The 23,874-nt window shown below is 22.2% G+C and overlaps 7 protein-coding genes across 7 annotated transcripts; 4 read left to right on the forward strand and 3 right to left on the reverse strand. All coding sequences in view use genetic code 6, as the record gives it.

Moving 5' to 3' along the window:
- Window positions 1–1,904: 1,904 nt before the first annotated feature.
- On the forward strand, window positions 1,905–3,215 carry TTHERM_01001380 (hypothetical protein; the record flags this gene model as incomplete). Its single annotated transcript, XM_001027487.2, has 1 exon — window positions 1,905–3,215. Exon 1 carries the CDS (start codon window positions 1,953–1,955, stop codon window positions 3,213–3,215), a length of 1,263 nt encoding a protein of 420 aa, XP_001027487.2. The 5' UTR covers window positions 1,905–1,952.
- A 675-nt stretch (window positions 3,216–3,890) lies between these two features.
- On the forward strand, window positions 3,891–5,477 carry TTHERM_001001399 (transmembrane protein, putative; the record flags this gene model as incomplete). Its single annotated transcript, XM_012800950.1, has 2 exons — window positions 3,891–3,980; window positions 4,032–5,477. The coding sequence occupies 2 exons, from the start codon at window positions 3,891–3,893 to the stop codon at window positions 5,475–5,477; spliced, it is 1,536 nt and encodes a 511-aa protein (XP_012656404.1).
- Window positions 5,478–9,425: 3,948 nt separating this feature from the next.
- TTHERM_01001400 (tetratricopeptide repeat protein) lies at window positions 9,426–10,423 on the forward strand (the record flags this gene model as incomplete). The annotated part of the gene is made up of 2 exons (XM_001027489.4): window positions 9,426–10,167; window positions 10,374–10,423. 2 exons carry the CDS (start codon window positions 9,426–9,428, stop codon window positions 10,421–10,423), a joined length of 792 nt encoding a protein of 263 aa, XP_001027489.4.
- A 3,260-nt stretch (window positions 10,424–13,683) lies between these two features.
- TTHERM_01001410 (transmembrane protein, putative) lies at window positions 13,684–15,516 on the forward strand (the record flags this gene model as incomplete). The annotated part of the gene is made up of 1 exon (XM_001027490.1): window positions 13,684–15,516. The coding sequence occupies one exon, from the start codon at window positions 13,684–13,686 to the stop codon at window positions 15,514–15,516; it is 1,833 nt and encodes a 610-aa protein (XP_001027490.1).
- An 875-nt stretch (window positions 15,517–16,391) lies between these two features.
- Window positions 16,392–17,524, reverse strand: TTHERM_01001420 (papain family cysteine protease; the record flags this gene model as incomplete). Its single annotated transcript, XM_001027491.3, has 2 exons — window positions 16,392–16,957; window positions 17,020–17,524. The coding sequence occupies 2 exons, from the start codon at window positions 17,522–17,524 to the stop codon at window positions 16,392–16,394; spliced, it is 1,071 nt and encodes a 356-aa protein (XP_001027491.1).
- A 1,291-nt stretch (window positions 17,525–18,815) lies between these two features.
- TTHERM_01001430 (Serine/Threonine kinase domain protein) lies at window positions 18,816–21,098 on the reverse strand (the record flags this gene model as incomplete). The annotated part of the gene is made up of 4 exons (XM_001027492.3): window positions 18,816–19,517; window positions 19,679–19,858; window positions 19,975–20,376; window positions 20,502–21,098. 4 exons carry the CDS (start codon window positions 21,096–21,098, stop codon window positions 18,816–18,818), a joined length of 1,881 nt encoding a protein of 626 aa, XP_001027492.2.
- A 600-nt stretch (window positions 21,099–21,698) lies between these two features.
- Window positions 21,699–23,719, reverse strand: TTHERM_01001440 (hypothetical protein; the record flags this gene model as incomplete). The annotated part of the gene is made up of 3 exons (XM_001027493.1): window positions 21,699–22,090; window positions 22,221–22,797; window positions 22,910–23,719. 3 exons carry the CDS (start codon window positions 23,717–23,719, stop codon window positions 21,699–21,701), a joined length of 1,779 nt encoding a protein of 592 aa, XP_001027493.1.
- Between the last annotated feature and the right edge of the window lie 155 nt (window positions 23,720–23,874).

Here is a 23,874-nt window from a genome sequence, read left to right on the forward strand (position 1 = left end):
CAAATAGTATTTTCAAAGAGAATTTTTAGAAATGGATTCTGTTTAAGAGTTTATTTAGCTTGATTAGAATAATAAGGACATTACAAATAAAAATGTAAAATATATTTAAATATTTGATATTTTTTATAATTAAGAAGCTCATGGAGTAAATATTATCAAAAATATTTTATTTGAGTATGAAAGCATAGAAATAATTGGAAGAGACTTTAGTAAGTAAAAGATATAAAATGATAAATATTATTACTCAGTGCAAACTTAATTTAAAGTGAAAATATAATAAATTTTAGATATAATTTAAACAAAGAAAGTAGTATCAGAAATATAAAGTGTTTATCTAAATCTTTAAAATGACTAATAATTATATGATTTATATAAAGTTTGGATAAATAACAACATTTAAATTAGTCTTCATACAAACTATGATATTCAATATTTAGGATTAATAACTGGAATCAAATAATAAACTTGTTCTACTATTTGCTAACTTATTACATATTAAAAGCACATTTTTCCTCATATGATTGTAAATCCCTGTTAAACGTATTATGATTTGTATGATTGAAAAAAAATATTATTAATTATAATTTCTGTAAAAATAGTTAGTTAAATTAAAAAGCTTCTACTTAAAAATATTTTTCTTTGTTGTGAAAATTAGCACAATTTATTATTCTTTTTTGCTCGATTCGATATTGCAAGTTTTAATCTTTACATGTATTAAATTTTAATCATCTTTTTTTTGTTAAATTTATAATAAAAAATGTGTATTTTAGAAATGATACAATCAAATATATTTCATATTAGTAACTCCTATCTCAATTTATTTTTTTTAGTAACTTATATGCTTCCGATTAAAATGTTTTTAATTAAAAGCTTCATAGCTTTACACTTCTCTTAAAAATATTTTTTTTAAGAAATAAAAAAAATTATTCATTTTACAACATTATTATTTAAGCTCTCAATAGTAAAATTAAAATTATTAATATTTTCAAAATTACTTTTACTGATTTTATCATTGCTTTATCTACTCACCAAAGATTTATCAATAGATATCTAAAAGTGCGAGATATGATTTTGTTTTATCTATCTCTAAAATTAAATATAATAACTCATACTTACACTAATATAAAATTCCAAAATCTTAGAGTAGAATAATTTATTAGATTTTATTTAGATTAATCAAATTAATCTTAAAGATGCTTGAATGATTATTTTTAATATTTTGACCACTTTATGGTACTTTCAATAGAGTAATTTTATAAGTTAAAGAAATTAATAACTAACATACATTAATTACTTTAGTTATTTAAAAAGTAGTGTTAATGGTTTAATTTCTGAAAATTGTTATTAATAAAAATAATAAAATATTCTGTCAACATTAGTATTTTTATTGATTCTTCTATTATTTAAGATTCTATATAAAATAGAAAATTTTATTTGCAATTCTAATAATTTTATTTAAATATAAATTAAAATTCAATTGTATGTTTGTCTTTTAGTTAATTTTGATATCAATAATTAATAATAAATTGAAATCTTAAAATTCTTAGTTTTTAGTATTTTAATGATGAAAATAAAATATTTTCTAGATAGCACCTTCCTTATTAGATAGCTAATCCTAAAATAATTTTTTACGATTTATTAGAATTATTGATACTTTTTAAAAAGTATTAAATAAAAATTTTAAAAAAATATTCAAAGTTTATTACTTTTTTATTATATTTTAATAAATAAAATTATTTTAAATGAAAACTAAATCTTCAGACTCTGATTTTGTATTTTAAATAATTCAAAAACATACTTAAAATTTTAATATCTAATTTAATTATCAGGCATATCCCTAATATTTATTTAGCTAAACATTAGATTTTTGATAATCTAAATGATTTAATTAATATTTATATAAATAAATATCCTAATAAATATTTTCAAAAAGATTAGAATAAATATAAGTAATGTAAGTAGATTAAGATAATTTATATATAGAAGAAGTAAGATAATTACATTTTAACTTTGACTATGCAAAATGTTAGGAGAGGTGTAAAGTCATTCTTGAAGAAAAACCTTATTTGTTTTAAGTTAGAACATACTACGGATTCTTTTTAATATATGATGATTTAAATGAATCTCTCAAGTAGTAATTGTAAGTTTATCAAGAAGCTCCATACTACTTTGAAAACACTTCATATTTGTTAGATAACATTTTCAGTAATTTCTAAAATAAAGGTAGAAGTTTGGTTTAAACTATTTTCAAATAATATAATGATTACTAAGGAGAAAAAAATGGCTTCTATTATATCTGCTTAGCATTAATTTATCGCATTTAAAAAGATAATGAAAAATCTTACGAAATTTTATTTTCTAAAGTGAATGATTATGATGATTAACCTATGGTCTAAACTTGGTTTTATCATCAACTTGGATGTCACTTCTTAAATATGACAAATCATGGAGAAGATGAAGAAAATGAAAATGTATAAAAATCTCTGAATTTTTTTAAAAAAGGGTTAGAATTATAACCAAGATCTACAATGAATCTTTAAAATTTAGGAGTCTAATACAATAGAATAGGAACTTAAGAAGCCTACATATTATCTGTTTAATATTACAATGAAGCCCTAAATATTAATCCAGAAGATCACTATGCACTTTGCAATTTATCTTGTGTGTTAGTCGATCTTGGTTATCATGCTTAAAGTTTTTAAATAATAGAAATGTGTTTTAAAAAGTTAAAATTTAATTTTGTTTTATAATAATATTTGAGTCTGCTCGTAAATCAATTTAATATGCTAGGAATTGAAAATATTGATTAGATATTTAGAGAAGTTTGCTAAGGGATATAAACTTTAATTGAAATAGAAGCAAATAATTAGTCTCAGTTTTTCATTTTTTTATACATATAAATTTTATCAATTCAACATTCTATACAACTTAAACATATAGACTTATTTGAATAAATTGTTTCAGCATTTAGAAGGGAAGATATAATTTCTTTAATTTAGCTCAACAAATTTATGATAGAATAATAATTAATGGAAGATAATGGAGAAGAATAAACAAAGATAGTTCCTGTTCAAAAGTTGACAAACATTTTAATATAAAAAGAATTAATGATTTCATAATAATTGCTGTCTTTAATAGCATATAAAAATATAATCTAGAATAATTTACATTTCTAATAATCTTTCTCTCATTGGGATTTACACATTGATTATTGAAAGTTTTTTTTTATTTTATTAAGGCATTCAAGTAATTTTTTCAAACTAAAAAATAAGAGTTTATATTGGTTTTTTAAGTAAGTAAAATAAATTGTTTAGTTTTACAAAATATTTTCAGTTTGTTTTATTTTTATAATTTAACTTTCAATATTATTTGTCTTTTTTCCTTACTATTATCAATTTCAAACAAGCATAAACAATCAAATAAACTGTATTAAAAATACATTTAAGCCTTATAAATATCATACTTATTTTTATTCTTTTTTTTCAAGATTTTAATTGTTTTAAGAAAAAAATTATTAGGGATAAATATTAATTAATAAGAATTTAGATTATATTAATTTTTTATATTTATATTTAATCACAAATTTCTAAAATATTTTTTTTTATTTTTTATAAATTGAACTTTTATTTTTAATTTAAAAAATATCTCAGCTAGAGTTTTTAATTTATTAAAGTTTAATTAATAAAAATAAATATCTTCCATTATTATATAAACTAAGTTAAAGTATCTATCAAACCTTATTTGTCTCTTTTAATCAGCTATGATATTAATCAAATTTTGTTTTTAATAATTCTAAAATCATAGCCATATATTTTTTAATTTGAATATTAACTATAAATAGAAAAAACAAACAAATTATTATTGAAACTTTAAAATAAACAAACATAAAAATGGAAAAAAATATTATTAAAGGATTCATTTTCACTATAGTTAAGCTAAATACAGGAATTCAATTCTATTTCTTTTATCAATATATAAACGTAAAATTCTATCATTAAATTATCTTATTCTAATTTTTAAAATATTTAAAGGAAGATTAAAAAAGCTACATCTACTGCTTTATTAGCTTTTATATTATAGAAAGATTATTTAGTTGGATTATAGAAATATCTTCTCTAAAAACAAATAAATTAGAGTCCATTTTAATTTTAATACTTAATTTGGCTTAGTTGGACGAGTTTTACTTCATGATTACCTATAAAATGCATAGTATGTATTTAGAAGAAGGTATAGTAGCATAGGGTGCAATTATATTCTTATTTAACATTCCTTTGTACTTGATGAGTATAGTTTGGGTTTTAAAAGTTTAATATATTCTTCTAAACGTGGTTTTCATTTCAATTATTTTAATATTGATATACATTGCGCCATTTACAATAGCTTTTTTTAAATTTATGGATCCCATGTTTAATATTGATAAATTGTCAAAGTTAAAGATTTGGTTTTTTTAATATTCGTATTCCTATTTTTAATTTTTTACTTACTTTTGGTCACTTTGCTTAATATGGAATCATTATAATCTTTAATACTATGTCTTGGCAATTTTAAGTGTGCTTATTGTTTTACTAATTAAGCATTTATGGCTCCGTTTGAAAAATAACTTCTAAACTAGAGAAAAATATATGTTTTTGATTATAATCATTATCAAATAACTATTACATATAGTACTCAGTTATAGAAAAAAAAAGAATTAAGTATTTGACATTTTAAATAAAATTGGCTATAAAATATATAATTCTATGATTATTTTTGAGTTATTGATTAAGCTTTATCTTCTAATAGCATTTTGGATTGTATTTTAAACAACAAATAATAATAATAATTAGTAACTATATTCATTTAAAGTTACTATTTTAATATTGTTAGTAATAAGTTTTTTAATCCTACTTTTTTAAAGTATATCTCAAGTGATAATGAAACAGTATATTTATAAAAAATATATAGAATTAGATTCTATGCTAGAATTTATTTAGCTAGATAAGAATAGTAAGGATATTAAAAATAAAAATATAAAATAAATTTAAATATTTGATACTTTTTATAACTAAGAGACTTATGGAATAAACATAATTAAGGATATTTTATTTGAGTATGAAAGCATAGAAATAATAGGAAGAGACTTTAATAAGAAAAAAATAGAAAACAATAAATATTTTTACTATGTTAAAATTGAGTTTATTGTGAAAGCAAAATAAATTTTAGATGTTATTTAAACATAAAAAGTGATATCATAGATATAAAGTGTTTATTTAAATCTATAAAATGATGAATATTTATATGATTTATATAAATTTTGGATAGATAACTACATAGAAATTAGTCTCTACTCAAATTACGACTATATATATTACTAATTAATAAATAATATCAAATAGTAAATGTAATCTGCTATTTCCTAACTAATAATATTTTAAAAATTTATTTTTCCTTAAATGATCATAAATCCTCACATTGTTTATTATGATTTGTATGATTGAATGAAATATCTGTCATCATCTTAATTTAAGTTTTTTGAGTTTTATTTTGTCAAATTTAAATAATTTAAAATATATTATAAACTTTATTTGTAAAACAATTATTTTCCTGTCAAGAGTGTTAGTGTCAATTTTATTATTCTTTTTTACTCAAATTCGATATAAGTAAGTTTTAAGATCTTTACAAGTTAGTTATAAATTTTAATCATCTTTTTTAAATTTAACACAAAAAATTGATGAATTTTATTTTATTTTGATAAATAACAGTTTTTTAATTTCATAAATCTAACAATAAGTGGTTACATATAATTAGTATTTTAGATATCCCTCTCTATTTAATTATAATAAAAAGTATATTTTAGAAATGATACAATCAAATAAACTTCATATTAGTAACTCCTATAACCATTTATTTTTTTTAGTAGCTTATGTGCTTTTGTTAAAAGATTTTTAATTAAAAGCTTCATAGCTTTTCACTTCTAATAATGTTTTTATCTGAAATAAACAAATTTAATAATTTTATAACATTTTATAAACTTTTTTTTAATCTCTTGATAGTAAAATTACTATTATTAATATTTTCTTTTGCTATTTTACTGATATTATCTTTGCTTTACCAATTTACCAAAGATTTATCAGTAGATATCTATAAGTGGGAGATAAGACTTTGATTTATCTATCTCTAAAATTTAATATAATAACTCTTACTTACATTAATATAAAATATTTACAAAATATATTATTGAATCAGACATAAAATATAAGATGAACTAAGCTTTTTTATTTTTAAAATTTATATTTTTCCCATCTACTTATTAGCTTTATATCATAAGATATACTATAAATACTTTAAAAATATAATTTTAATTGTGATGTTCTTTAACAATATTTTAAGTTTGGTTATGATTGGATATGACCTTTTAAAAAATCAAATTTGTAAATACCTTTTTTATTCCAAAACTTTAGTAAGGGATAATTTATAAGATTTAATAAATTAATCAAATTAATATTAAAGATACTTGAAAAATTATTTTAAATACTTTGACCACTTTATGATATTCTCAATAGAGTAATTTTTATAAGTTAAAGAAATTCAATAATTAGTATACATTAGTTTGTTATGTTATGTAAAAATCAGTGTCAACGGGTAAATTACTGAAAGTTATTATTTTTAAAATAGTAAAACATTCTTCATAAATTAGTATTTTTATTGATGATTATTCTATTATTTTATATTCTATTTAAAATAGAAAATTTTATTTACCATTCAAATAATTTTATTTCAAATATAAATAAAAATTCAATTAGTTTGTCCTTTAATTAATTAATATTGATGTCAATAATTTATAATAATATGAAATCTTAAAAATCTTAATTTTTAATATTTTACTGATGAGAATTAAAGTATTTTCGAGCCTATATTTTTTTGTAAATATATTAAATTAAGTGAAAGATAATATTTTAAATTAATTTTTATTACTTAAATCCAAGTTGAATAAATTCAAAAATATATCCCTCAGAATCTCTCAGATTATAATTATAAATGAATATATTAATAAAATTTAGGCTTTTATTAGCCTAAAGGGTAAATCTATTATCTTTATTCATGATAAATATGTTGAAATATAGTAATATTAGAGATGTCTTACTGAACGCTATTTTCCTTTTATGAGAAAACGTCACCTATATTCCAAACACATATTATTATAGGATGAAAGTCCTTTCTCTTGATTGTAGAAACAAACAAAATTTTGAAAAAAAAGAGAGTCATAATTTATGTAAAAATACTTAGTTGAATTAAAAAGCTTTCACTAAAATTCTTTTTCTTGATTGTAAAGAGTATTAATGCAATTTTTGTATTCTTTTTTGCTCATCGATATAATTAAGTTTTTTAAATTTGATAAATAACATATTTATAATTTCGAAAATTCAACAAGAAGTTGCTATATATAATTAGTATTTTAGATATATCTCTTAATTAATTATAATAAAATATGTATTTTAGAAATCATACTATCAAATAAACTTCATATTAGTAACTACTATCACAATTTATTTTTTTTAATAGCTAATATGCTTTTTATTAAAAGATTTTTAATTAATAACTTCATAGCTTTTCACTTTTCAAAAAATATTTTTTATCAGAAAGAAATAAACAAAGTTATTCATTTAAGAACATTTTTTAAACTTTTTATTTAAACTCTCTTAAGTAAAATTACTCTTATTCATATTTTTCTTGTTATTTTTACTGATGTTATCTTTGCTTTACCAATTCTAAAGATTTATGAAAATATGTCTATAAGTGGGAGATAAGATTTTGATTTATCTATCTCTAAAATTAAATATAATAACTTGTACTTACGCTAATATAAAATATTTAAATGAAAATATTTACAAAATATTTGATTTAATCAGATATAAAATATAAGATAATATGCTTTTTATTTTTAAAATTATACATTTTTCCTATCAACTTATTAGCTTTATATAATGATATATACTATAAATACTTTAAAAATATAATTTTAATTGTAATATTCTTTAATAATGTTTTTAGTTTGGCTATGATTAGATATGACCTTTGAAAAAATCAAATTTTTAAATACCTTTTTTATTACAAAACATTAGAAAGGGAAAATTTATAAGATTTTATAAATTAATCAAATTAATCTTAAAGATGCTTGAAAAATTATTTTAAATACTTTGACCACTTTATGGTTTCTCATTTGAGTAATTTTTATAGGTAATAGAAATTCAATAAATAATATACATTAGTTTGTTTGGTTATGTAAAAACAGTGTTTAAGGTTTAATGACTGAAAGTTATTATCTATAAAAACAGTAAAATATTCTGCAAATATTAGTATTTTTATTGATTCTTTAATTGTTTTAGATTCTATTTAAAATTTTTAATTTTATTTAAGTATAAATGATAATAGAATTTTATGTTTTTCCTTTAATTAATATTGATGGAAATAATTTATAATAATTTGAAATCTTAAAAATCTTAATTTTTAGTATTTTAATGATGAGAATAAAAGTATTTTTAGATAGCACCTTTTTGGATGGCTAATCCTAAAATATTTTCTTAGGATTTATTTAAATATTGATAGTTTGTTTTTAAAAAGTATTAATTTAAAATTTTTTTAAAATATTAAAAGTTTAAAACTTTTTTAGTTTTTTTTTTAATATATAAAATTACTTTAAATTGCAAAATTCTTCAGTCTTTGATTTTTTATTTTAAATAATTCAAAAAAATACTTAAAATTCATAATATATAATATAATTATCTGGCCTAACCCTGATATTTATTTAGCTCAATATGATATTTTTGATATAGAGTAAAATGTCATTTCGATTTAAGTAAAGCTTTTTGTGGAATATTCTAATTTTAATTAAACATTTTGCATTTTTGTTTCAAGAATTTTCTAAATAAGTAAATGAAATATTTATTCGAATTTAAAAAAATTTTTAAAGATCATTAGTATAACCTATTGAATTTAAAAGACATTTAACTCTATTAATTGATTTAATATCTTATATAAATGAATAAATATCCTAATAAATGTTTTCAAAAAGATTAATTTATAATATATAATATAAATCATAATATGATTATAAGACCTATCCCTGGTATTTATTTAGCTCAATTTTTGATAAAGAGTAAAATGCCATTTCGATTTAAGTAAGATAATTTACAAACTTTTTGGGGGAATGTTTTAACTTTGATTAAACATTTTGAATTTTTCGTTCAAGAAATTTCTAAGCATTTATTTACTTTAATTCATAAGTAAATGAAATATTAATTCGAATTTAAACAAATTTTCAAAGATCATTAGTATAACCTATTGAATTAAAAAGGCATTTAACTCTACTTATTGATTTAATATCTTATATAAATGAATAAATATCCTAATAAATATTTTCAAAAAGTATGGAATAAATATAAGTAATGTAAGTATAGTAAGATATTTTAGATATAGAAGAAGTAAGATTATTACATTTTAACTCTGAATATGCAAAATGTTAGGAGAGGTGTAAAATCATTCTTTAATAAAAACCTTATTTGTATTAAGTTAGAACGTACTACGGATTCTTTTTAATGTATGATGATTTAAGCGAATCTCTTAAATAGTAATTGTAAGTTTATCAAGAAGATCCATACTACTTTGAAAACACTTCATATTTGTTAGATAACATTTTCTGTAATTTCTAAAATAAAGGTAGAAGTTTGGTTTAAACTATTTTCAAATAATATTATGATTACTAAGGAGAAAAAAATGGCTTCTATTATATTTGCTTAGCATTAATTTATCGCATTTAAAAAGGTAATGAAAAATCTTACCAAATTTTAATTTCAAAATTAAATGATTATGATGATTAACCTATGGTCTAAATTTGGTTTTATCATCAACTCGGAGATATCTCCTAAAGTATTACAGATAGTAGAGATGATGTAAAAAAAGAAGATGTATAAAAATCTATATTTTTTTATGAAAAAGCTATAGAACTATAACCAAGATCTTAAATGAATATTACAAATTTAGGAGTCTAATATCATATAATAGGAACTCAAGAAACCATAATAAAATCTATTTAATGTTTTTATAAAGCTCTGAATATTATTCCAGAAGATCACCATACACTTTGCAATTTATCTTCTGTGTTATAAGATGTTGGCCATTATGATTAAAGTTTTTAAATAATAAAAATGTGTTTTAAAAAGTTAAAATTTAATTTTGTTTTATAATAATATTTAATTCTGCTCTTAAATCAATTTAATATGCTAGGAATTGAAAATATTGATTAGATATTTAAAGAAGTTTGCTAAGGTTTATTAATTTTAATTAAAATAGAAGCAAATAATTAGTATCAGTTTATCATTTTTTTACACATATAGATTTTATCAATTCAACATTCTATACAACTTAAACATATAGACTTGTTTGAATAAATTGTTTCAGAATTTAGAAGGGAAGATATAATTTCTTTAATTGAGTTAAAAAAATTTATGATAGAATAATAATTAATGGAAGATAATGGAGAAGAATAAACAAAGATAGTTCCTGTTCAAAAGTTGGCACATATTTTAATATAAAAAGAATTAATGATTTCATAATAATTACTGTCTTTAATAGCTTATAAAAATATAATCTAGAATAATTTGCATTTCTAATAATCTTTCTCTCATTGGGATTTACACATTGATAATTGAAAGTTTTTTTTTAATTTTATTAAGAGAGTAATTTTCTCAAACTAAAAAATAAAAGTTTTTGTTTATTTTTTAATCAAATAAAATTGTTTATTTTTACAAAATATTTTTAATTTTTTGTTTTTATAAACTTAACTTTCAATTTTATTTCGCTTTTTCCTTACTATTACGAATTTCAATCAAATATAAACAATTAAATTAAATACATATTAGCCTTATTGATATCACACTTATTTTTATTCTATTTTTCAAGGACTACAATAATATTTGTTTAATATTAAATTCTTATATAATTATATATTTTTTTTTCCATAACAATATTTTTAATTTTGGGTCAATTCTAATTCATTATATTTATAAAAATTTGCAATAAATTAATTTTGCTTACTAATATTAAATAAAATATTTATAAAATATAATAATTAAATAATTTTTTTTTGTTATTTAATTATTTTCTTTGTAAATATAATAAATTTATTATGAGAAAGATAATATTTAAAAATAAATTATATAAGCTAAATGGAAGTTGAATAAATTCAAGGAAATTTCCCTCAAAATCAGCTGCTATTTATCAAGAATTATTTTTCGGTAGCTTGTTTGGATAATATTCTTCAGGTAAATTTTTTACAAGAAAATGGAAAGAAATGGATTTTATTATTACCTAGAACCACTTAAAAGAGAATTTAAATAAAATATTTTACCTATTCTAACAAAAAATAGTAATTAGTTCACTAATTAGGAGTTTTAATTAAATATAAAAAACATTAAACACCTCTAAATATTAAATTCTAGATTTATAAGTTTCTGCTGAAATAGGTAATAAATAATAAAAAACATAATCTAGAATTCACTGTTACCCTTAAATATGATTGTAGTGTTTCTTCAGATCTACTGACTTATTCAGGATAGTATAGCTGAACAAAAACCTCTAGAAAAAAATTAAAAAAATAATAAATAAAACTTTAAAAAATAGAAGAAGATAATAAAATTTAGATAGCATACATTAAATTTTTTAAATAAATAAGTCAAATTATCAACAAAGATTGTTTTTTTTTAAATTATCTAAGATAATAAACATTTAATAATTAAGATCAAAAAAATTTAAAGATGATATTTAAATAACAGATAATAGCTTTTAAACAATAATTAAAATTTTTAAATCAGGATTTGCTTTCCAAAAAGAAATAGGAACATCAACAAATAATTAAATAGGAATCTTTAAATATTATTTGAAGTAAAAAGGACGAATAAAATGATAGCTAAAATTAAATTCAAGACCAAAGTGAAGCGAGTCCTGATTAAATTCTCAATTTCTAAATCTTATTTAACAATGAATTTGATAAAACACAAAAATGAAAAGTATGAAATTATACATGTTGATCCTAAAAATAATATTAATTAACCATAACTTATTTGAAATAGAAAAAGAAAAAATTAGGAATAATTTGAATTCTATGTAAATTATTTGACTTAAAAATAATTTTAAATACTTTAAATTGTGATATAAATTAGTAAATTAATTATCCTAGGTAAAACACCAAAATAAAATAAAAAACTTTGTACTAATTAGTTTTATTATTAAAATAAGTAATATTCGTTTAAAAACTTTTATAATATTCACAACATTTTTTAATTATTTAAAATTTGATTTGAGTGATTTACTCAAGATTACATTATAACATCAAATAGAGTACTATTACCAAAGATTAATTGTAATTAAAATAGGGTGTTACATACATTGAATTCCAACCTCCTTGATTTGAAAATAAAATTATGAAATGATATAGTTAAGCTAAGCAATGCTTAAATAATAAATATAAATATATTTATATTACTCACTTTAATACATGAAGCAATTCTAACAATAAACATTTCTTATGATAATTTAAGTAAAAATGTCTACTAAACTCTGCCTTTATAAATTTGTAATTTTTATGAATTACACTTAAAAAAAGAATCAACATTTAGCAAATAGTTAAATATTGGTCATAATACGCAAAAATAAATCGTACCATAAAAAATCTTACAGATTTTTATTTTAGGAAATTTAAATTCTTAATTTTGTAATAATTGATATCTAAAAGAAGTAATTGAAGTTAGATTTCTTTAGAAGAAATTGGATTCATTAATTTATGCCATAACAAAAATAGATTGAAAACTCAATTTAATGAACCTTAAAATCCATAAAATTTGACGAAAATGAAAAATAGCTTAGATTTATAAATAAGATAATGCATATTTTTTAACTTTAAAAATAGTTTTTAATTTTCAGATTATGCTACAAATAAATAATTAAATCTTAGCAGGGAAACAATTTTGTTAAATTTATTTAATATGCAAACATATTAATTATTATTACTTTAAGGAGAAAATAAATTTAGAAAAATTCTTTTATAACTAAATAAAATTGTCCTCAACTCAAATCAACACAAAATGTGTAAACATAAATAAATAATATTCTTGAGTGATTAACTTTTTGAGATTACTTTTGTATTCTTGATAAATAAATAGTAGATAATACTTTAAATACTTTACATGACACTAGATAGCATTAAGAGGAAAAGAATTTGTGTATACCACAGCACAACTAAAAAATTACTCTTCCTTTCATAAATTAGTTTCTAAAAATAATTTCTGTGATATAAATGAAATCAAAAATATCTCTTTGTCATCGTCATTTAGCGCAAAAAATTTTTAAGAGACTGGAAAATAATTAAAGATTTTTAATTAAATAATGTGATGAGAAATCATAGGTTTTGTGTTTTGGAAATGTATTTTTGCTTCTATTAATAAATTTTTGATCACCCACCTTAAGGAACAGACTTTTTAAGTCATAAATTTATTTGATATCACTACTTTTAAGATATATTACTTAATTCTTCATTTACATTAAACAAATCTGTGGAGTAAAACTTTTAAATGCGGTTAAGCTGTGATTAACAAAATAATAAATAAATTAAAAAAAAAAGTAGTTTAACTCAATAAAAAATTGATAAAAATGAATTATTTCAACTTGGAAAACATTGAAAATCAATCTTCTAGAAGAAATAAGAAGATTACTCGCGTTGCTCTTCTTTCTTTACTTATCGTTGGTATGTTTGGAGCTATTCTTTACTTTAGCGAACCTAACAAAACTGTAGTTGTCCCCAACATGCTCTACATGGATTCTCAAAACAACGATTTAGTAATTACTACTTCTAGAAACATGACTGTCTGCAGCAGCCAAGGAGGTGATGGAATTCCTGATACTCATTAATAATGTACTGCCTATAACTCCATCTAAGATATAGTCGCACAAAAAGTTGAAGGAACCAACATGATTAATGTCTTCATTGCTTACAAGGATATTAGCTATAACACTGAATTTAACTCAACCGGTAACTATATTCCAGACCAATCTGAATTCAAGCCTTTCCTTGAAGATGAAGTAGATCTTGTTTTCAAAGCTACTCTTACTAACGATGGTACTCTTTTGGGATTATATGCTCCTAAAAACTTCACTTACTCTGAACTTGTTGTCAGATTAACTGAAAGACTTATTGAATAGTACTTCCCCTAATTGAATGCTACTCTTTATCCTCAAGGACCTTCAATGCTTTTGGGTGCTTCCGAATAGTACGTTGAAAATAACTACCTCGGTCTCGTTGCTCCTACATTCTCATACTAACTTGTTGAAGATGATCACGTCATTCTTTCAAAGCAATACACTGATAAGAATTTTGTTCACTTCTAATACTCCCTCGGTGGCGATATCCCCTCTATTAATTTCTAATCTGACTTCACCATTAAGAACGGTTAAGTTGAAGTAAACAAGGAAGTCATGACTTTCAGAGTTAACAAATAAGAAAAGATTAAATTAAGAGAATCAGACAGCATCCCCATTAACAATTCTACTGAATATATTGAATTAATCGGTTAATCTAATTCCAAGATTGAAAGTCACTTAGAAATCCTAAGCACTACTCACAACCCTGAATTAGTTTCTGATCTCATCATCTACGAATTCAACAGAGGATTTGTTCAAATTGACTTGAGTTAAAACAGTGGTAAGATTGACGTCCTTAAGGGTGGTGAATAAGGTAGCTCCCTCTTAGCTGATGCTGAACCCATCATCCAAAAGAGCTACGATGTTTTCAGACACGCTATTGTTGGTAATGAAATATCCTTAAGTATTGATTACAAGAACTTCATTGACTACTCTGAAATTTCTTCCAGTATCTGGTTGAATGGTCTTCATATCTACACTATATATTCTACTAACATCGACCATCCTTGGTATGCTTGTGCTGATTTCAACAGAGGTGACAACAGAAACGAACACCTTAAAGTATTCGAAGTTATTTATCCTCTTCTTGGTGGTGTCCTTAACATTCCTATCAGTGCTTACGTTCAAGTTGACTTTGGCTGGAACTTTACTGTTGGTGCAAGTGGTGTTAACTGTAACATCGAATTCAAGCCTTATGTTAATCCTTCATTTGAAGTCACTGGTGCTGTTAGTGTCTGGAAGGTTGCAGAAGGTGGTGTTTTTGCTAGAGGAAACGTAGCCAATACTTATGTTGACTTCCTTCTTTAACTTGACAGAAAGGCTTTACAACTTCTTTTCACAGTTGATGCTAAATTGATCCCCTTTGAATATCACATTGGTGCTTTCTATTAATACATCAATTGCAGTATCAGAAAAATTATTCAAAACATTTTCAAATTCAAGTGGGGTGAAGTTTGTTCTATGAGTGATAGACACGAAGTCCCTCTTCTTAACGGTCAACTTTTAGAAACTCTTTCATACAATCTTCACAGAGAAACCAAGCCATTACTCCCTCCCTCTGCTTGATCATAACAATTTTTAAAAAACTTAAAATGAATTTAAATAATTCTAATAAAATATAAAAAAAACATATGTGAATGCATTTGATTTATAATTCATGCTATTTTTTTATTTTTAATTGATGTCCAAACCAATAAAAATTCTTTCTTCTACCATTTTATAAGATACATTTCTTTAAATTTTTAATTAAATTTATTCTCGTCCAGTTTTTCTTACACTTATTGTATATTTATTTAATTGAAAAACAAAAGAATTTTTGAATTTCATGCAAAATCTGTTCAAAACATATTCTAATAAAGTTAAAAAATGTAAGTAACAAATAATTCCATAGATCAAAGATTGCTTATTGCACAAATTATATCTCTTTTTATCATAAAATATTCAAAACAAATTATATTTTTTAATTTTTTGAAAAAAAACATTAAAATGTTGAAAAGAATTTTTAAAAAAAAATAATAATTTAATCAAAATTTCATAAAGTAATTAGAAAAAAATATATTCATTTAATTCTAGCTTTAGTAGCTAGCTTACTAAGATAGTAAAATTAATTAACTTCAAGAAATATTTTAAATGATTAATTTGTTCAGATATTTTAATAATATTTCATAACTTTTTTAAACGGATACTTTATATAAAATTTGTGAATTTACTAAATTTTTTAAAGAAATTTATAATCATACCCATAGTAAATTATTTATTTTACTCAAACTAATATAGAGTTCACATAGTAATTCAAATATTATTCTATTCCCAATTACTTTTTTTTTTCAATTTTAACAATATGGAGTGCATCATAATTCATTTGTAAACTCATTTATTAATTTTTGAGTAGCTAATCAAGGATATTATAATTTATTAAGAAGTTTTATCAAATAGAAGCATCAGAAGGATTCAGCAGAAACTTCGGTTTATTCTTCAAGAAGAGGATAAGAAGCACAAGTGGCGACACCACACATGTTAACACCTCTTTGGATCTTGAAGTAACCTTCGTCACCCCAGAATTCACTCCAAGAGTTTTTAACGTACCAGTAATCAACACCATTTTCAGAACCGTATCCGACAGCTAAGACAGCGTGGTTAACAGTTTGAGGAGAGCTTGAACAGTCAGGATTGGAGTAGACACCAGACTTGTAAAGCTTGAAATCACCCATAACCTAGAAAGCAATAGATACAGGACCAACGGTACCAACAGCTTGCTTCAATTAATCTTCATCACCTTAAGTAATGTTGAAAGAACCACCCCTAACTCTAGCACCAACAGTTTCAGGGCTGAATTAACATTCTTGATCTTGAGCAATATAGTAATATGAGTTTTCATAAGAAATACCACCATTGTATTTGATATATTCGAAAGCTTAAGAGGGTAAACCACCACTGCAACCATTGTTATTAAAAGCACCAGCGCAGTCAATCAATTGTTATTCAGAGAGAGAAGTAGGTTCGACGTCTATTTAAATTAAAAATATAAATTAATTAATATTAAATACCAAAAATTAAAAAATTTTATACCTTCAAAAATGGCATAGTGAGATTCAATAGCTCCGGTAGTGGAGAAGGTCCAGCAAGAACCGCAATTTTGTTGATCCTTGACAGGGCTAACCTTGTTAAGGTCTTTCCAGTTAATGCTTTCAGGGACTTAAACGTTCTTCTTATTTTGGATCTTCATAGGCTTCTTAAGGGTGAGTTCAGCAGTAGCAGAGCAATCTTAAGAACCAAGATATTCAGTAACGAATTATTCATCGGACATGAAAGCAAAAGGTGAATCGATAGATAAAGTATAGGTAGCATTTACCTTTTTGTTGTGTTCTCTAACTCTTCTAACAGATTCCTTGAAGTGTTAGAATTCTAAATGTTCAACATTTAAATGAGGTCTGTATAATCTAGCAAGAGATAAGACGTAGTCGTCGTGTAAGGGGAGGATATTATTTAAAAGACCTTCCTTAACTTCGAATTCTTAGGCTGCGGCAAAGCAGACGAAGATGGCTAATGTAATAAACAAAGCTTATTGTTTCATTTCTCTTCAATTATTGCTTTTAATTTATCTTTGATTTATATTAATTATATATATTGAATTCTCACATATCCCCCTCCTTCCCTCAATTGAGTTTTAGATATTCTTTTATAATTTAAGTTTATTATATATGACTTTTAATTTCTTTTTGGATTCCTCTTTGTAAATTATTTATTCTTATGTATGCTTTCTTTTTTGTATTAAATATTTAGATTCAATTATTAATGATTTTTTGCTTAATCGCCAATTCCAATAAATATCAAACAGTCTTCTTTTAATTAATATCTTTGATTATTAATCTTTTATTTCAAACACTAAAAATCAATCAATCTATCAATCATTTATTCCATAATCCATTTCTTTATTGATTCATTCATTCAATCAATCAATTGTTTTCAATTTAACTTTGCTTGACTTTGTTTTTTCACTTTAATAGTCTCTTCTTGCAAGATCAAACAAATACTCCAAGCACTTTATATTTTACTTACCTTTTAGTTAGAGAATTTTGAATGCAAGTAAAATTATAATTGCTTGATTTAGTATGATTGATTTCATTTATTTATTTTTTTTGCTTGCTTATATCAATACTACATAATAAATAAGTAATTTATTTCATTTATTGATTTTATTAAAATACAAAAACTCTATTTAATTAAGCACAATTAAAGGCTTGTTTTTGTGTCAAATATTTCCTAATCTTTTACTAAATTAAGTTAATGAAATATATTCAAAAAAAAAAATATAATGCGAGTATTTTTTTTCTTTACCATAACTTTTAAAAGTTATGCAAAGTTTCCAAACAATAAAAGAATTTCAAAAAATTCATTGAATAAATGTTTTTATTTTATCAACAACATTTTTTTAAAAATTATTACAAATATGTTTAAATCAGTCTATAAAGAAACAATTATAAAAATATGTATTGGAATTTTTAAATTTGTTAATAAAAAACAAAATTATTTTAACCCAAATAAATAAAATTAATATCCATTTTTTATTTTTTTAATGGAAGGTTAAGAAATTGATTTTTGTACAAATAATAAATATTTATTATTGAATGATAAAGTTTAATTTTGATGAATTACTTTTATAATTTTTTAATAAGTAAAACTATTTCTTAAATTTTACAGTAGCATTTTAGATAGATGGTAAGTAGGTAGACATATATATTAATTTATTTATTTAATTTGATAACTAATAGGCGAGAGAAAAAAATGATATATTAACGTAAATATCTCCCTTTTAATATTATTATTTTTCTTAATTTAAAATAATAGCAAAATTGATAAAATTTTCACTGATTTTGCTAGATAAGAACTTCTAAAATATTCTTAACTAATTTATTGGCTTATACCCTACCTACAGTGTTGCTCCAATTGTAGAATTGATTGAAATCAAATGTACTATATTGAGTAAGTTCAAAATATACAGCTAAATTTGTTTTAACTTCTTCAGTGTTAAATATTCTATTAATGAAATAGCATAACAATATTTTCATAGCTATTCTATAAACTTTAGTACCATGTTCCTTATTTAAATTATATAATTTTTTGTGTAAATCAGCTAAGGTATTAAATGTTTCCATTAATGCCTTCCTATATGGTAACTTAAATTCTTCAAATGAATTTTCATTTATTTACATAAGAACTCCATCCTAATTTTGCATTTCACTACCTAACTTCATATAATTTTTATGTAAATGAATAGCAGCTTGCTTTTCATCACTTACTACTTTTTTTAACAACTAAGCATACTCATTACTCACAACAAAACTTTCCCAATCATTTTAGGGAAGTAAAAAAATATTTTCTTTTTATTCTAAAGAATATTTAAGTCTTTTAGCATAAAAATTCCAAGCTTTATTTATAAAATAGCAAGTGAGTCCATCTTGACTTGATAATTCTCTAGAAAGAAGTTCTAAAGTATGAAATAGGAACTAATACTTTTCAATCTCATAATTATAAAGTTCTAATGATTTTTTGTAGATGCTTTGTTTCTATTTTATAAAATATTTAATTTAAGTTAGATTTAATTGATCTAAACTTAATCTAAATTATAAATTCAATCATCAAATAAACATACATACAAATTTTGCTTCGCCTAAATTATTTTTCTACAATTAAAACTATCAATTAATGCATAAATAAATAAAATTACAAGTTTAACTGCTGAAGAGGATCTAATATCGGAGTCTATATAATGTATATTTTCCTCATCTTTAAAATTTATACTCACTGCATTATCATCTTAATTTGATAGATCGGTCCTTTCATTTGTCTCAATCACAGTTTTTAAGCTTTTGTTTTCGCTTTATTTCTTTGTATCTTTAGTTTATTACTATATTATAAACGAAAAATTAAATAAAATTAATGGTTCTGAAAGAATTTAATTTTGAACAAATTGAAAATAATTATTTTCATTCTTCTAATTAAATTTTAGCTATTTTGTCTTACGGATGATAAAAGCTCTTCTCCGTCAATCTAATCGTATGTGTCTTTAAGACTTTTTTAATTTTCTTCGAATCTTGTAGAATAAAATAGCTTAGATTAATTCTTATTCAAGTGTGAGAACTAAGGCCCATCCATTTTTTCTATCAGAGGATGACTCATTATTTAGAAAAAGTTTATACGTTATTTTTAATCATAAACAAACACTTTGGAGAAAAAATCTTTGATTTCAGGTGAGAGCTTGTCAGCCTTTTCTTTAGATTTAGGGAATTTTTGCACCCATCTATCTGTGTCATAAACTTTATCTTTACACTACCTTTCAATCATTTAAAATATAAATTACCCATAAAAAGGTAAGTGTCCAAAAACCATAACATAAAGCAAAACTCCTAGTGCCCATATATCTGCCTAAAAAAAAAAAAAAATTTAAGAATTTATTTTGTTTTAAAATAAATATTTTTAAAAACTAAATTATAGCTATTCAAAAAAATTTATTAAATGCTGAATCAATTCTTAAGTAATAAATTGGCTACTTTATAATCGTAGGGCTATTGCTAATGAAGTTCTGGAGGCATATACTCTGCTGTTCCACAGACTGTAGTAGTTAATTCATTAAATCCTAGAGGTCTAGCAAACCCAAAATCACAGATTTTAGCAACATTGTTGTGAATTAGTATATTTTCTGGCTTTAAATCTCTATGCATATACCCTTTTTCATGGATTGTTTTGAGTCCATTTAAGATTTAAGAAAAGTAGACTAATGCTTCATTTTCTGGTAAACCCTACCCATTTTTGGAGTGTAATAAATTAAATAGATTTCCTTCAGCACAATATTCCATAACAAAGAAATGAGCAAGATTAGTTTCAAAATAATCATATAATTTAACACAATTCACACAGTTAATGCTTTTCATAGATTCTATTTCATTTTGAATATACTTTCTTAAGAATGGTCTATCTTTCATATATGACTTACTAATCATCTTCAATGCATAAGTTTTACCATCCTTTTCAGCTTTATAGACACTACCAAACGAGCCTTTTCCTAATCTTTCTACAATTTAATATCCTTCAATAATTGGCTCTTTGCTTGAACCTTGTTCAGGGCCTTTACCTTACTTTTAATCCATTTCTTTGATTGGATATAACTTGTTCTTTCTGCTTTTTGCCTAGTAAATAAATAAATAGATATTATTTTTGAAATCTATTTATAAAATTGTTAACTTTAATTTTTTTGATTTTATTTTTCTTTTAATATATGATATATTTTAATTATATTTCAATCATCTACTCAATTTAAGCTAATTAATTAGAACTACCTTGAATCCGAAATATAGAGTATGTATGTACATACATACATTGTTTTATTTTTATAATTAATAAACACTTTTATTTCCTCCATAATTATGTGAGAGTTTCAAGTGTGTATTTATCTACAAGTAAAAATCACTTTAAGAATAAATTGGAATCTATCAATCAATCAATCAGACACAGACAGACAGAATACGTAATAAATAAAAATGTTAAAAAATTCCACTAAAAATTTTGCTTTTTTTATAGATTTTTACTACTAAAGATTGATAGAAAATGAAGAAGAATCAAACTCTATTTTAAAAAAATTTTAATAAAATAAGTCTCAGAAAATTTATATAAAAAACACGATATAAATTATATTTTAAAAGGAACTTCGAAATTAAATCAATATTTTAAATACTTTATAAATAAAGTATTCATTTTGGATTTAAACCTAAAGATGTAAAATATTGTTGCAAAAGTTAAGAAACATCCTCATGCATCTCACCTTTATTTTCTTCATAAGTTTTTAAAATATAATCTTTGAAGTCTTGATGGAGATTTTCTTTTACTTCAATAACATTTTCATTTAAAATTTTTAAAATATTGACCAGTAGAGTTTATATTTCTTCTGAAGACCCTTTCTAATGTTTTAATTTCTCTAAAATATAGCTTTAATAAATCTAATTTTCAAGTTGGCTCTTTTTAATTATGAAATAAAGGAAACTCAACAAAAATTGTGAGTCGCAATTCTATTCATCTGCTTGTAAAACATAAATTATTTTTTCTTCGCGCAGTAAGTCCATAATTCTATCTGAAAATTCATCATCTAAATTAAATAGAAAATATTTAGATAAATTAATTTAGAAAATTTAATTCAGGATGGATAGTAAAATTATTAAAATAATCAAAAAATTTAAAGGTAATTCTAAAATTAGGATTTTTTAAATATTATTTACCACTTTTAGTCGCCAAAGTGAAGAAAATTATTCCTAAACTATTTAAATCCAAAGGATTTGTTTCAAAGTAATATAATATGTTTTCAAAAGTAAGTTTATCAAGAGCATCAGAGTAAGAATAAGCAAAGTAAATCTTGGCAATTTATTCTTAATTATAGTTAGGAAGATAACTAAGCAAATATTGTTTGTATTTTTCAAGAATGTGAGCATCTAAGCATTTAGATTTCGAAAAAATAAAGAAAATTTAAGGGATATAATCCCTCTTCAAAGAGATCATATCACTTTCTGACAAGTCTTTAAGTTTTTATAGAGCGTATTCATATAATTCTAAGTTTTATCTTCCTTAATTGTAAACATCAAGGCACATATCAAGCCATTAATTCATGTACAAGGGTTATCTATTTTCTACATCCTTTGAAAAATCAATTACATCTTTTTTATCAGTAGAATTTTTACTTTCTATCTATTTTTAGATTTCTTTATCTTACTCAATTAATCTTTTTTCAAAGTAGATGCATACTTATTCAAAATATTCTGATCCAGACAAAAATATAACATGATCCATTATTTGATACAACTTTTTTATTTAAAAAAAGTTATTTTTTAAAATAAAAAAAATACTCAATCAAACTCTTAAAAATAAGAATAATAAATTTCTATTAATAGAATTTGCAAAGATATTTTATTACTTTTTAAGGGCAGTAATAGTTGATGTCCTCTGTAATTTTCTCAGTCAAAAGATTAATTAGCTGTTCTAAGTCTTCACTCATTTGTAGTTTTTAGTCTTTAGCATGTAAAAAAGCAAACTTTAGAAGAACACAGAAATATGCTGATAAATCTGGATGAAGTATTTCGAGCTATTATTTATATTTTTATGCGTTTCTAGAAAGAATTTAAAAATTAAGATCTAAATGAGGATTTAATCCATCTTATTTGCTTTCTTCAGTCAAGAATGGCACTAAATACAAGTATCCTATCTTAATTACTTCATTGATGTCTAATGAATCTATTTATGATTCTACAGATTTCCATATTGGCTCAATATATTTTCTAAATTCTTTATGACTTATTACACGGTAGTTTGAAGCGATTAACTCAAAATAATCTTGTATTTTATAATTTTTTTCAGCAATAGCTTTCAAAAATATTTACAACCCTAGTTTTATTTATGAGTGATGTGCTAAGTCTAGGGACTCTACAACTTTAGTGTACTAAGAAATGACTACAACACTTTCAACTATTTATTCCCATGACAATTTTTCTAAATTTTCTTTTGTGTACAAGTTTAGAACATCTTCATATTCTATTTGTTTTCTATTATAAATATTCTTGCTGATTTCTGACAACTACTTTGAAAGACAAAAAGAGTAGTAAGGAATTCGGCATAAATTTTTATGTGCAGAAGTTATTTAGACTTATTATGTCAGGTTGGCTAAGACATATGAATTAGCTAAGATCTTTTACTGCTTATAAACTAAATTTGATATCTTTCTGATCATTGATTTACTTAAGTAATACCTTTAATCTATCTAACAATTATTAATTTTTAATATTTAAGAATCTTGATAAATTTTGTTAATTTAATATTTATCAGCTTTTAGTTTATTTTTTATTTAATGAAAATAATTAATCAAATAAATCAATCAACACTAGT

The sequence above is a fragment of the Tetrahymena thermophila genome (genome assembly GCF_000189635.1).
Source record: "Tetrahymena thermophila SB210 genomic scaffold scf_8253886, whole genome shotgun sequence".
Classification (NCBI taxonomy): domain Eukaryota; phylum Ciliophora; class Oligohymenophorea; order Hymenostomatida; family Tetrahymenidae; genus Tetrahymena; species Tetrahymena thermophila.